This window comes from Sphaeramia orbicularis, chromosome 5 (assembly GCF_902148855.1).
Source record: "Sphaeramia orbicularis chromosome 5, fSphaOr1.1, whole genome shotgun sequence".
NCBI lineage: Eukaryota > Metazoa > Chordata > Actinopteri > Kurtiformes > Apogonidae > Sphaeramia > Sphaeramia orbicularis.
In genome coordinates, this window is record NC_043961.1 from 35,002,464 (window position 1) to 35,015,545 (window position 13,082).

At 36.8% G+C, this 13,082-nt stretch overlaps 1 protein-coding gene and 1 long non-coding RNA gene across 4 annotated transcripts; one reads left to right on the plus strand and one right to left on the minus strand.

Moving 5' to 3' along the window:
* Nucleotides 1–1,903: 1,903 nt before the first annotated feature.
* miip (migration and invasion inhibitory protein) lies at nt 1,904–12,765 on the minus strand. 3 transcript variants are annotated; one of them, XM_030134119.1, is made up of 10 exons: nt 12,408–12,765; nt 9,640–9,836; nt 7,096–7,201; nt 6,904–7,015; nt 6,730–6,809; nt 6,521–6,647; nt 3,208–3,304; nt 2,908–3,027; nt 2,587–2,738; nt 1,904–2,556 (listed from the first exon to the last, which is right to left on the minus strand). In XM_030134119.1, exons 1-9 carry the CDS (start codon nt 12,640–12,642, stop codon nt 2,604–2,606), a joined length of 1,209 nt encoding a protein of 402 aa, XP_029989979.1. In that variant the 5' UTR covers nt 12,643–12,765; the 3' UTR covers nt 1,904–2,556; nt 2,587–2,603. The 3 variants fall into 3 exon arrangements, with proteins under 3 accessions (XP_029989979.1, XP_029989980.1, XP_029989978.1); XM_030134120.1 differs by having other exon boundaries at nt 1,905–2,738; nt 7,096–7,198; XM_030134118.1 differs by having other exon boundaries at nt 1,907–2,738.
* LOC115419389 (uncharacterized) lies at nt 5,156–8,357 on the plus strand. Its single transcript, XR_003935432.1, has 3 exons — nt 5,156–5,294; nt 5,952–5,956; nt 8,346–8,357. It is a non-coding gene; the product is annotated as an uncharacterized LOC115419389 (long non-coding RNA).
* Nucleotides 12,766–13,082: the final 317 nt, after the last annotated feature.

Below are 13,082 nucleotides of genomic sequence, written 5' to 3' on the forward strand. Positions count from 1 at the left end.
TTTCTCTTTGTTTTTTGGTGCAAAAAAGTAAAATTACATGAAAATATTTACATTACCAAACTATACTTTTATAAAAAAAAAAAAAAAAAAAGTGAATAACCTGAACAAATATGAACAAACAGAAACGTCTTAAGAAAAGCAAATACAATTTTACCAATATTCTGCCTGTTACTAAATGTTTTGTGCGATTGTAATGCACATGTGTAAATGATAAACTGAGAAACCGAGGCATAATATTGTTAAAATTGCACTTGTTTTTCTTAAGACAATTCAAGTCGTTAATGTTATTTAGATTTTTAAGGAAACTTTATAGATGTAAACCTGATCATAACATAATTTAACTTTTTTCACTGTTATTATTTTATTGGTCCGGCCCACTTGAGTTCAATTTGGGCTAAATGTAGCCCCTGAACTAAATGAGCTTGACACCCCTGATGTAGATGTTGATAAAATCTCAGAATAAATTCAAAGGTTATTATATCAAAAACAGATAAAATGGAAGATTAAGTGACTTTTTCAGCAAAATATATCATTAACTGAACATAAACCATCCGCGTCCATCCACTGTCATTGATCCAACTCCGTGGGTTTTACTGGTGAATCAATGTTGTAGATAATGGTGTTTCCACAGTAACTGTGGAGCCTCTGAACGTCCGAATGGGTCATATCTGATGACCATGAAAAGATGACAAATTGCATTTTAAACCAATTATTTACATGTATTGATAGGATTAGTGAATTAACAGGTATTAAACATTTTATATCAGTACATAGTTCTGGACGATCATGGATGTTTGGGTCTTTATGGGTTAATACTGGTATCATCCCTAACAACCTCATTTTAAAGTTAACATCCTCATCTATCACTTACTGATTTATGAATTGTCACTGGAGTACATAAGTTTATTGATGAAGATCTATCAGGCAGATGTTTGGAATTTGAGACAAAGTTGCATCAGTGAAATGAAAAACTTGCATCACACAAGTACTATTGAGTAAAATAAAAAAATATCATTCAAGTACTTCATCACCAAATGGATCTTTCGGTCATGGTTCTTACGATCACGGTTTCCTGTGACTCACAGGTATCAAACAAATGTTCCAATGGTGTCAAACTCATTTTAGCCCAATTTGCTCAGAAGTGGGTCACACCAGTAAAATAATAGCAGAATAACCTGTAAATAATGACAACTCCAAATTCCAAACTGCAAAATTTTAACAATATGCCTGTTAGTAAATGTTTTGTGTATTTGTAGATCCACTATCATCTGTAATGCACATATAGGAATGATAAGTTGATGCATAATATTGTTAAAATTGCATTTTCCTAAAGAAGTTTCAGGTGATTCATTATTTTTTGCGAAAGGAACATTTGTACATGTACATTTGAACATTTTCATAATTTAATTTTTCTTTTTTGCACTAAAACAAAGACAAAAATTTGGAATTGTCAATATTTATAGACTATTTTTCTTTAACTTTACTGGTCCGGCCCACTTGAGGTCACATTGGGCTGTATGTGGCCCCTGAACTAAAATGAATATGACACACCTCCTTTAACTGACTAAAAGGTTTGCTTGTGGTTACGTGAAATGTAAGATTACAAACCGTCATTTTACACCTTATTAACACTTTGGTTAGCCTGTTTAGTGTAACTTGAACACACATCATTACCACAAAAATCAGACATGACCTTTAGAGAAGTTGCTACTGAACTAAATCCTGACAAAAGACAAGTTGGATTGAGCGTCTGGTTCCAACCGGCTCTATATGTAAAGTGTCACGTGATAACTTCTGTTATGACTTGGCATTATATAAATAAAATTAGATTTTTTTTATCTTAAGCTTATGTGCCCAACTACTGCCACTCAAACACTAATGTCAAACAGAAAACTCAATAGGCAGAGGTGTGATGAATACAGTCTGACTAAATGTATAGGCAGTTGTGGTTTCCTGTGAATTGCAGTCGATGTACAGTATCATTCTCAACTTGTCACAGAATTGCTCTCAGTCCTAAAGTAAGGAAGTAACAAAGGAAGTCAAAAACAGAAGTATGCATAAACCTGGAGCCAAAGCAAACAAATGGAAAGGGAAACCCAAAAGGGTGTCTGTGCAACAGATATGACTCAAAAAGACATCCTTTATGTTGTGAAATTCGAAAAGCAACCACAAATTTAGCTTTCTGTATGCAATTCTAAAAAGACTCCCTCGATTTGTCAAATATCTTTCCACTGTGGTGCAACATTATGATCTTTCCTCACTTCCACAGGGCTGCTGACACTCACATGCGAATTGTAAATCAGAAAACAAATGACACGGAGCTTCTGTTGACAGATGGTACGTTCTTATTTGCATTAAATGAGTCCCTGCATTAATTACACTTTCTAAAATTTAAGGTCAGGCACTAATAAATGTTGAGGCTCGCTTTGTTTTCTATATGACAACCTGTTTATTTAATGTTGAAAAATAGTAATTTAGCAAATGTAATGGAAAATCATCACTGCTGTAAAAAATACCAAAACTTCAACAAAGAGAGGAATCATGTTGGGTGGTGATGAAATGACATATGGAAACTACAGCGATTATCATAAAATAAACAACTGTCAGGTTACAGGGTGGGATGTTGTTCCAGTTTTCCTTTTGGGAGACAAGTGTTGGAAGTGGTGTCGAGCCAGGAGTGACACATGTGGGATCTGGTCAGGCTTCAGGCGACTAGACCCTTTGGGAGCAGAGAGATCCTGATAAAAAAAAAAAAATCAAACAATTGTTAAAGAGAAACACATATTCTAACAGGACACATCATTCACATCTAAGCTGCCTTCACTACCTTTGTGATGGTTTTTATTCAAATTTTATTAAACTCAGCTGTGCAGTTTGACGTATATTTAAAGGTCTATAGTGTCTCACCTCTAGTTCCTTGTTCGGTGACTCAGTGCTGTGTTTGATATTCAGATTACTCCGCAGATCAAGGCTACTTTGTGGTGTCAGGAGGCTCTGACCTGTGTTTGACCAGCCTGACAGACAGTGCTACAGAAGAGAAAAGACAGCGATAAAAAAAAAAGAAGATGAAGGAGCCGTATGATGCATTAATAAAACATTGAGGTTTTGGCCCAGCGTGAACGGATTACATGATAATACGGCAAGACAGCTTCTTTGAAAATCAAGAATTATCATGCAGAGGCCTTTGTCATTTACAGGCGTACTCACCGAAGGCAAACCCAAACTATCAGACGGGTCAAAACTGCAACGCCGATGAGCTTTGTACTTGTACGGAGGCAAGAGAGTGGAGCGAGGAATGCTGACCCTTACAAATTAAACAAAAAATACTTTCATTTTGTTGAAATGAAAACATTGAAAAGATGAAAAAATACTGTTGTCTTTAAACTAGTGGAATACATCAGGTTTATGCAATGTATCGCAACTTGTTCCACATACATGCTATGCTCAGTCACTATGTGGCAAATATTAGGTGCATCACTTTGAAATGGTCGGGTAGCATGATATTGATGATAAAATTTCACTTTTCGTGCTCTTTCCTATGGCTCTCACAAATGAACATCCATATTAAGGACATTTGAGGACAAAAGAAAATACCCATGATACATTGCATCACAGACTGTATGTATTAATGTTGCTGGGATAGTGACTGTATTTTACAACGGCATATTAGGGTCCCATAAGAAAATAAAAAACTGTCACTACGCGAATAAAGTTGTAATATTTTGAGAATAAAGTCATAATATAATGACAATAAAGTTGTAGTTTTAAAAAACTCATTTAACAAAAATAATGTTGTACTTCTATGAGATTAAAGTCGCAATATTTTGAGAATAAAGCCATAATATTACAAGAATACAAACAAGTGGGAAAAATATAATTCATGAGAATAAAGTCGTACCCACTTGTCGCATAATGGAGAACTTGGAACATTTTATTTATATTATGTTATACTTTCATTTGGGGTTTGTCCTGTCCAACAGAAGTGAAAGTTGCTGCTTGTAACTGGAAACTCTGTTGAATTCATTTTCAAAAAATTACAACTTTAATCTCATAACAGTACAACATTATTTTTGTTAAATAATGAGGGTTTTTGGTTTTTTTTTTGAAAACTACGACTTTATTCTCATTATATTATGACTTTATTCTTGAAAAATTTCAACTTTATTCTCATGATGACAAGCGTGTTTATTTTCGTATGTGGCCCTAAGACGCCACCGTAGTATTTAAACCCACAGTATGAAGTATTACTTATCAATATTATATCTAAAACTGGCAAGGGCTGTTATACATTTTCTTGCCTTATGTACTCAAACATTTCCAATGATCTTTTAATCTGTAACTTATTCATTGTACTGGTATGTTTCTTCTGGATACATTACTTTTGGTCAATAAAATGCAATGACATAACGTTAGTACACATAACTACACAGGTTCTTTTACAGAGTAACTCTGCGGTGAGCAGCTCAGAATGACTCACAGTGAAACCCACTTTGTGACTAGGTGTATATGTTTACAGGTTTTGCTAGTGTTGTAGTCAAGACCACCTCAACCAAGACCAAGTCATTAGAGAGAACAGAGCATTCTGAAACTGAGATAAGATCAAGACTGTGAAGGATTGAGACTAGGCTTCGAAAAAGACCACGGCAGCATGAGCCCAGAACAAGACCAGACCAGAATCAGAATAAGAACATTGCGGGGAACAACTTTTCCAAATATTACGCAGATTATACAGGTAAATAAACGGCCAGAGGGGGTTGGATAGGGTCAAGTCTTTCAGCATGTCAGTCGAAGCAAGAATTAGCAAAACTTTCGTTTCAACCTTCTTTTTCTAATAACAAATAAATCAGACAGCGCAGATACAATTTAGTGATAATCTTACAGTTGTGTTCTTGGCCAGTCTTAAAATGACTAAGGCCTAAAATAACCTTGAGACAAGACCTAAGTGCTATGACACTATTTTACTGTGAAAGGTAATAATGGATGTGGTGAGTATGTCAGCATCAAATGTGCTCAGTTAGCGCATTTTAATCACTGTTTTGTTGTCATACATTGAATGTCTTGAGCTTGTAGGGAAATTTTACCCACTGCAGTAAAAAAAATATTGTGATATACTGTATGTCATACATGTCATATAAGATATACATTTTCTTAGGGCTGGGCGATAAAACGATAACGGTATATATTGCGAAATAACTTTTCCTCAATAGAAATATGAGACATGCTCGACACAATTTCACTAGAATTCATTCGTTCATGTTTTGACAGATGTAAGAACAGCCAGTCATAATTAAGTAGTGGTGCAATGAACGTCAAGTTAGGCTGACGCACACAGCACAGTTACATACATGGGTGTGCGGTCCATAACTAACGCAACTAATGCTGGCGTGAAACAAAAGTGAAACTTTACATACTTTCAACGTCCAACTCCTGGATTGTATTCTTCTATTAAACTGCGGATCTTACAGGAAATTTTCACAACTTCTAACCTATATCCACTGGACCCCCTCCACTGCTGTATGCCCCCCCCACAAATGCTGGGCCGCATGAATTTGTCACTTCTGCTCCACTTTTTAATCATGCTTTTAGATGTAAAGCACTTTGGGCTTCTTTATGTTGTTGTAAAGTGCTATATAAATAAACTTTGATTTGATTTTGATTTGAGCCCTTAAAGGTGGGGTATGAGATCTTAGAAAAGCGGTTCGAGCAAGCTACATTTTGAAAATACTCAATTCAAAAGTCCAAACCCCTTTCTTCAGACGTCCCTCCAAAGCCACGCCTCCAGAGTACTGGCATGTGCAATGCTTGTTCCCGAGGGTTCATGAGCGCTGCGCAGCAACAATTCGCCGGCTGAGGCTCTGCTCTGTCCCCGGCTCTGGCCCCGGCTTGGGCTCCGACGCCGTCTATGGTCTGGCCCGGCCCCGGCCACAGCTCTGTCTCCTACACAGGCTGAGGCTCCGTTGCCGGCTAAGGTCCAGTATGGCCCCGGCTGAGCATCTGGCTCACGTATCCATGCATACCTCATTCAGTCTCCTCTAACACCCCCGCTCTTACGGAACAGCCCCAGTTCAGACCTATGTGACTAATGTTACATTTCCTACTGATTTATGTTAGTGACAAAACAGTTTGCCGGTGAACTTTCCATCCTAATAGAACTAATATATCCAGGTTCTGGCTTCGCTTCCTGTACAAGCACTTCCAGCCTCTGGGAACGCGCGATTCATGCTCGAAGAGGGATACACGCAGAGGCGGGAAGAGGGATACACGCAGAGGCGGGAAGGGGGGAGGGGCGAATGGCAGTTGAGTCTGAGAGACATATCGCCGTTCAATCATTTTGAGTGGGCGCTCAAAATGATTGGATGGTGTTTTTTCAGTCCTGTCCGTTCCACAGGTGACTCATTTTTTTAATTTTTGTGTTAGAGCATTTAATTAATTAGTTGTAATCGGGGTGTGAAGGGGATTTCAAGGAATACAGTAAAAAATGCTCCAGGAAAACATCTCAGATCCCACCTTTAATTATTACCTTATTAGAGCTGGTTCAGCAGTAGTGTGAGGGTGTGTGGACTTGTGTCTTTTGCACACAGGACAGCACTCCTTAGAGTTAAGTGGGACTGGAAACAGCCTGCTGTTAATCCTATAAGAAAAAGTACCTGGACAAAAGTGAGAAAGTAGACATAAATGAATATTAAGCTGTCCTGAAAGGCAAATATTTAGATAAATGACACTTCTTACATTGATGAGTGTCCTTGTTAGCGTCAGGGTTGCTCTTGTCTGATAGCGACGGCAAGACTGAGAGACTCGCCTCGCAAAACCTATTAAAAAGAACCAATTAATACTTGAAGCCATCATCATTTACAGGTAGACTGCTCAGTCACAGCCAAGTGCAATCGAGTGAAAAATACTCACTCTGCTTGTGGGCTGCGGACACACTCATCTTTATGGAGCGATCTAAATGTGTGCAGTTCATTGAAGAATTCATCAGAGCGATCTATCAAGGAATCCTCAGCATCTAGAACACCTTATAGAGAACAGACATTACGTCTTAGTGGTCCATTAGAAGACTGAGTCAGACTGAGAGAAGGAGGCAATAAGACTTACCTGCTATCCAGTCGTATCCAAGTAAAGGCTGCAAATGATGCCGGTCTGAGGAAGGTATCTCTGCACATTCATCACCCTCAAGTGTGTCGTTATCTTCCACCTCCTTCTACAAAGATCAACAAATTACGCAGAGAATTAAGTAATCAGCACTGACTCATTAGAATTAGAAAGAATGAAATCATTTCAGCAGGACTGCACATTATATTAAATTAATTGACTTAATTCCGGTTTTGCTTCCTATATCCTATATCACAGAGTCAAGATGATTCATCTGGAGGCTTTTCATGCTCAACAAAAACCCAAAATACAACCTTTTTCCTTCTTGTGATAAATTAATTGTAACTGTTTTTCTAGTCATATGTTACACATAGTTTTAGTAAAGAAAGAGTATCTTTAAATTGTTTTGTCTTCAGTTCTTATAGCCAGAAAACAAATCAACTAATATTGTATTGTTCATAAAATGTATTAACATTATCGAAGTGGCTATTGACACAGAAGTGTGGCACGAAATATCAGTTTGTCTATTACCACAGAGCCAATCAGCGCCCTCGTTATATCATGTCTACAGGGTGGGGAAGCAAAATATACGATATTTTGAGGCAGGGATTGAAAGACAGTGTATGACCAATTAGTTTATTGAAAGTCATGAGAATTTATTTGCCACAAAAAAATTAACATAATAGAAAATGTTTTTATTCTATGTGTCCTCCTTCTTTCTCAATAACTGCCTTCTTTCTCAATAACTGCCTTCACACGCTTCCTGAAACTTGCGCAAGTGTTCCTCAAATATTCGGGTGACAACTTCTCCCATTCTTCTTTAATAGTATCTTCCAGACTTTCTCGTAATAGTTTTGCTCATAGTCATTCTCTTCTTTACATTCTAAACAGTCTTTATGGACACTCCAACTATTTTTGAAATCTCCTTTGGTGTGACGAGTGCATTCAGCAAATCACACACTCTTTGACATTTGCTTTCCTGATTACTCATATGGGCAAAGGTTTCTGAAAAGGTATGGATAATAGTGTTAGGTATGATTATGACATCAATATATGTTTGGTTTCAAAATAATTGATGTAGTGCCTGCTGAGAAAAAAACAACTAAATGTTCATTGTAAATTTTGCTTCCCCACCCTGTAGATCATCATGTACACCCTGAAAAGTACCAAGGCAATAATATGGTGAATATGTCAACCTTTAACATAGCAGATGTTTAGCTCATTCAGTGACATATTGGACTGTAGTGTGGAAGGCACTGAACCAGCTTTTGTTTTCCTCTCTTTTTTATTACCTCCGCCAAGGAGGTTATGTAATTGCCAGGGTTTGTCTGTCTGTCTGTTTGTCTGTCCGTTAGTGTGCAACATAACTCAAAAAGTTATGGACAGATTTTGATGAAATTTTCAGGGTTTGTTGGAAATGGGATAAGGAAGAAATGACTAAATTTTGGTGGTGATCGGGGGTGGGGGGGCCCACGGGGGGGCCCATTTCCAACAAACCCTGAAAATTTCATCAAAATCTGTCCATAACTTTTTGAGTTATGTTGCACACTAACGGACAGACAAACAGACAGACAGACAGACAAACAAACAAACAAACCCTGGCAAAAACATAACCTCCTTGGCGTGGGGGGGCCCACGGGGGGGGCCACTGATCAGCCTTGGCGGAGGTCTGCGCTCTCCGAGTGCTTTTCTAGTTTCTAAAGATTTTCCAAAGGGGGGGGGGGGCACCCTCTCCAGCCTCCACAGCAAAGAACAGCATAAAACAACATATAGAGTATTTACAAAAATAATTCCTATTCTGTACTATATACTATCACTAATTTGTTGTATCTTCCATCAATTGCCACAGTACTGTGGTAGCAAAATGCACAAAAGAATGCACTGAAGTATACACCACATATCACCACAGTACTGTGGCAACAAGAGGCTAATGTGTATTTAAAAAAAAAAAAAAAAAAAAAAAAAAAAAGAGGCAAATGAGTTCAAGTAATAGTATCCCTGATTGGCTGTAGTACAAATGCTAACATTTGATTGATCTATGGCAATAGACAAACCAATATTTTGTGCCACAGTACTGTGACAGTAGCCATTGCCTAATATTATTTATTTGTTTATTTATTTATTTTCTAGTTCCAGTTTATTATTTTCTAGTTCTAGTTGCCTAGCTCCAATTTTTAGGTCAAATCCACTGAGCTGCACAATTAAACAAATCATGATAATGATCAAAATGTCAGCTTTTGAATTTGTACATTTGCAAAAAGCTTCACTTTAAAAGTTCAGATTTAGGAGGATTTAAGGTGATCTAATAGTAGAAACGGAGAAAAAATAAAACAAAACACAGTCTGTGCTGTATGGGTTAACTTTATATGTTTGATTTTAAAAAATGCACATTTCAAATTGGAAAATCTCTACATTTTCCTTTACAACCAAGAAAGTAGGCTCAAAACAAAATCACAATTAACAGTGTAAATTTGTTGCCAAATCATGCAGCTCTATAATCCAGCAGTTGAAAAACTTCAGTAAATCATTCATGGTTGTTTCACCCACCTGTGTTTCACTATGATTTACCAGACAGAACTTGGCATTGGGTGGCCTGATGCTCTGCAGGCTCTCATGGACTGAAGGATTTCTGTCTCTGAAAATATCTGATGCTGCTGTACGCTCCAGAGATCCCCCTCTGTGATCAGAGGCCAAAGATGGTGTAGAAATACTTTGCCGGATGCTTTTGAGTCTCTCACACGTATCTGGTAGAGACACAAACAAACAGATTGATCTGTTACTGTAACCACTGTAAGCACTCATACTGAGCAAACCCAATTCTACAGTACAAAAGCTGAAACTTACAGAGACAGATAAATCAGTTTCTTCATATTTCAACCACATACATGAGACACTAAAAAACTGATTTATCTGTCGCAATAGGATTAACTAAAAAGCCATGCTGAGCAAACCCCATTTTAAAGCACAAAAGCTAATACTCATAGTTTCTACAACTCATAAGCAATTTTTCCTCTAGTTCTTTCATGTAATGTTTGAGTTTTATTGTACATATTTTACTGTATCAGATCTGTGTGGAATTTGACAACCATGATTATGAGTGAGCCAAAATATTAATAATGGAATCACATTAGTTCCTTTTACGACACCCTACACCATATATTTTTATTATCCGACTGTATCATCATTTTTTGATGCATCTCAGTTGTGAAATTAAGCAAAACTGCCACTAGAAAACAGTGAATTCGAGATAAAAAAAGTAGTGATAAGACATGTTGCAAACCATCTATATCAGTGGAAAACAGTGCCAGTAGTAATCAGTAGTTGTTATTATTAGGCTTTTAAATGGGAAAAAAAATCACTTTAAGGGAAAATAATTGCTAAAAATAAATAAATAAAATAGCTCACATAGCTTCACAGCCACATTTTTTTTATCAATTAATCAGTGTTTCAGAGTTATTTACTTAGGCTAATTAATTATTATTTATTATATTTGACTTAAATGTTCCATTCAACAATGTTCCAGTTTCTCAGTCAAATAATTAATTTCAAACATGAATGAAATCAGTATGTAAATTGGCCTTCAGCTTTTTGTTGCTGCAAAATATTATTATATCAGCCTTTTATATCAACCACTACAGGTCAAAATCTACACTGACTAAAAAAATAATTGTTGCTCTTTGCATTTTTAGGGTCATATTTTTCCTCATTTACATACAAACTTTGGGATATATGGTGTTTCATGATATTGTTTTCTGGGCAACATATCATGAAATCAGTTTGTATTGCAAGTTAAACTATGATTCCCACCCCTACATGTGATCTAGTAACTAAAAGAAGTATGATGTGGGAAATGGTTAGACCAGAGGTGTCAAACTCATTTTAGTTCAGGGGCCACATTCAGCCCAATTTGATCTCCTGTGGGCTGAACCAGTAAAAAAATAACAGTGAAAAAAGTAAAATTATATTATGATCAGGTTTACATCAACAAAGCTTCCTAAAAAATCTGAATAACATGAATAACTTGAATTGTCTTCAGAAAAACAAGCGCAATTTTAACAATATTATGTCTCGGTTTATCAGTTTATCATTTACACATGTGCGTTACAATCACACAAAACATTTAGTAACAGGGAGAATATTGGTAAAACTGCATTTACTTTTCTTAAGACATTTCTGTTTGTTCATATTTATTCAGGTTATTCACATTTTTTTGTAAAAGTATAGTTCAGTAATGTAAACATTTTCGTGTAATTTTACTTTTTTACACCAAAAAACACAAAGAGAGAATTTGGGGTTGTCATTATTTATTGGTTATAATGATAATATTTTACTGGTCTGACCCACTTGAAATCTAATTGGATTGTATGTGTCTGTATGTGGAACCTGACTTAAAATGATTTTGACACCACTGATTGTTAATCTCTTCAGTGTAATTTGTTTTTCACAAATTCATCCAGCGGGCCTGATTGGACCCTTTTGTCGGCTGGAATTGGCCCCCGGGCCGCATGTTTGACTCCTGTGGGTTAGACTGTCAAATATTCAGGAAAATATAACATATTTTTAAGAGGGAAGAGCAGGTTTTAACCATTTCTAATTTGCTTGATCACGTTTTTGTTCAGTAGACTTCTGAGACACAACTCACTCACAGCTTTGTAAGTTATTATTAGACCACCTACTACTTTCAGTGTAAATTCAATACAACAACCCTCCAAGAAGACGTTTTGATATTCTGTTTTTGGAACATTAGCTTTTCGATATTGGGGTTTGTTTGCTTTTTTAGCATCAGATGAGGAAATGCAATTTATGTTGTCATAATTTTAGTGGCCTGGCAGTTTACTATTACATTTACAGCAAACATTTCATGTGGCTTTTGCCAAATTTGGCTACACATTAAAAAAAAAAAAAAAAAAAAAAAGATTCATGTCGACTTGTCACTATTTTTGTCTCATTGTTTTCAATACACGGACGTTATGCATTGGGTATACATCTTAGATATGCAGTTCTTTAGGACTTAGCTTAAATTAGCATAAGAATTTCACCAGCCACCACAAGCCTAGTAAATGTACAGATCTTAATATCCCTAGTAAATGTACAGATCTTAATATCCCTAGTAAATGTACAGATCTTTATATCCCTAGTAAATGTACAGATCCTAATATCTATCGTAGAATGAGTTTGAGCATTACCTGCTACGGCACTATTTAGGCTATTGGGCTTGATGATTAGCTAGCTAGCTAGCTAGTTAGCTAACTTGGTTAAGAGGCAGAATTGAATGTGTAATTGCTCTGTATGTACGATGTACACAATTTAATTACCGGTGAATTTCACTTTAGTTTTGCAGAGAGCGGCCCTGGCTGGATCCCGGTCCCCGTCCGTCAGGGTCCTCATCTCTGCAGACTGTCTCCCCTCCTCTTCGTCGTCCTCTCTCTCCCTCTTGCGGCTCTGACCGCTGCCGCACAGATGTTCCAGTTTCTCCTGCTGCTGCCGGAGTTGGATCAGTAAATCTTTATTACGCTCTCGCAAAACGTCCAGTCGGTCGTCGGAGGACATTATAACAAATACAGTGTTTTAAAATCAGTCTTATTTGTGTTTGTTTGCAGCGACCACACCAAGTTTGAGACTGTTGTGATTTAAACAACCTGACGCTACGAGCTCCATAACAACCCGTTGACAACAAAAGTTTGATTGGCTGTGAGCTCTGTACCCATCAGGCCATGCGACATGCTGAGGCGTTTCTTAAAGAGACAGATACATAATTAATTTGGACTGCTGAACAGAATGTAAACAACAGAGGGCGCTATTTACCCAAGAGTTTTGTACATGCATCAGATTCTATTCTATTCTATTCTATTCTATTCTATTCTATTCTATTCTATCCTTTGCTAACTAACCCTTTCATGCATGAATTATGAGAACCTTAGTCAATATTTTTTCTAAAGTGATTTTATTCTTCTTTAGGCATGAAAAAAACAATGCAATTGAAATATTTT

Excerpts from the sequence above, each read along its gene's own strand:
- miip (XM_030134119.1), bottom strand. The coding sequence starts at position 12,642 with ATGTCCTCCGACGACCGACTGGACGTTTTGCGAGAGCGTAATAAAGAT. Across the intron at positions 7,202-9,639 it reads TAAATCATAGTGAAACACAG|AAGGAGGTGGAAGATAACGA; the intron begins GTGGGTGAAACA and ends TGATCTTTGTAG. Across the intron at positions 2,739-2,907 it reads CACCGAACAAGGAACTAGAG|GATCTCTCTGCTCCCAAAGG; the intron begins GTGAGACACTAT and ends TTTTTTTATCAG.